Source organism: Orycteropus afer, unplaced genomic scaffold (assembly GCF_000298275.1).
Source record: "Orycteropus afer afer isolate SDZICR_OR568_19922 unplaced genomic scaffold, OryAfe1.0 scaffold00666, whole genome shotgun sequence".
NCBI lineage: Eukaryota > Metazoa > Chordata > Mammalia > Tubulidentata > Orycteropodidae > Orycteropus > Orycteropus afer.
This window is the reverse complement of record NW_006922253.1, coordinates 904,777-905,778: the sequence shown is the minus strand read 5'-3', so window position 1 is coordinate 905,778 and position 1,002 is coordinate 904,777. Positions and strand designations below refer to the sequence as shown.

General features: G+C 38.4%; 1 protein-coding gene across 1 annotated transcript in view; it reads right to left on the bottom strand.

Moving 5' to 3' along the window:
• Positions 1 to 733, bottom strand: part of LOC103210912 (olfactory receptor 4C11-like) — a 6,998-nt gene extending 6,265 nt beyond the window's left edge. The window contains exon 1 of the mRNA XM_007956825.2: positions 691 to 733. Within this exon, the coding sequence (XP_007955016.2) occupies positions 691 to 733 (43 nt within the window). The remainder of the gene's footprint in view (positions 1 to 690) is intronic.
• Positions 734 to 1,002: the final 269 nt, after the last annotated feature.

Below are 1,002 nucleotides of genomic sequence, written 5' to 3'. Positions count from 1 at the left end.
TCACTAGGCAAATGTCTGAATTCATTGGTTTGGGTCCATGCTCTGTTACCTGCACCTGCCTTTGGTGCACATCAAAATTCCCAACGACTCTTTGAAAACCTGAAGTCATTCACCTTTCTCTCAGATTTATCTCTTAATTTAGAAAATGGGACTTAACTGCTTTAAAAGTTGACTTTCAAATGATAAATGAACTGTCAATATCTGCCTTACCTTATTTTAGTTATTATAAACATTTAAAAAAGAGTTTACACTCACACATAATGCAACACAACCATTGTCATGGAGTTGGATCCAACCCATAGAGACCCCTCCTTGGGTTTCTGAGGCAGTATCACTACAGAAGTAGATTGGCCAACCTTCCTTCTGGGGAGTGGCTGGTGGATTTGAACCGCCAGCCTTCTGGTTACCAGTCAAATGCCTTAGGCACTATGCTACCAGAGCTCCCACACTCACACTTAGACCTTCATATATATTTCATGTGTTATGCATCTTCTCTATGTGCTTTTGAATCTGAAAAACACTACTCCAATATAGTTAAGCATCAATATTTTTGGAGAATCTTCTTTGAAGAACATATTATCAGTTCTGTTAACATATGTATACTTTTTTTTTTTTTTTGGTCTATTCACCCTGGCCCTTTAGGATCTTGAGTGAAATATGCTTTACCAATCATCTGTTTTAAAAACTTACCTTTTCCTCCAGTGGTGAAGTTGTCAGCTTCACTGATGTTCATGATGTAACAAATGTCTGGATAATGCGTGTCTTAGTTCTCTAGTGCTGCTATAACAGAAATACAAGTGGGTGGCTTTATCAAACAGCAATTGTTTCCTCACAGTTTTGGAGGCTTGAATTTAGCATGTCAGCTCTGGAGGAACAATTTCACTCTCAGTGGGCTCAAAGGAAGAGCCTTGTCTCTTTTACCTTCTGCTCCAGGGATACTTTCCCTGTATCTTTACTTCTATATCTTTCCCATATCTTTACTTCCTAACTTGCTTATTAGTC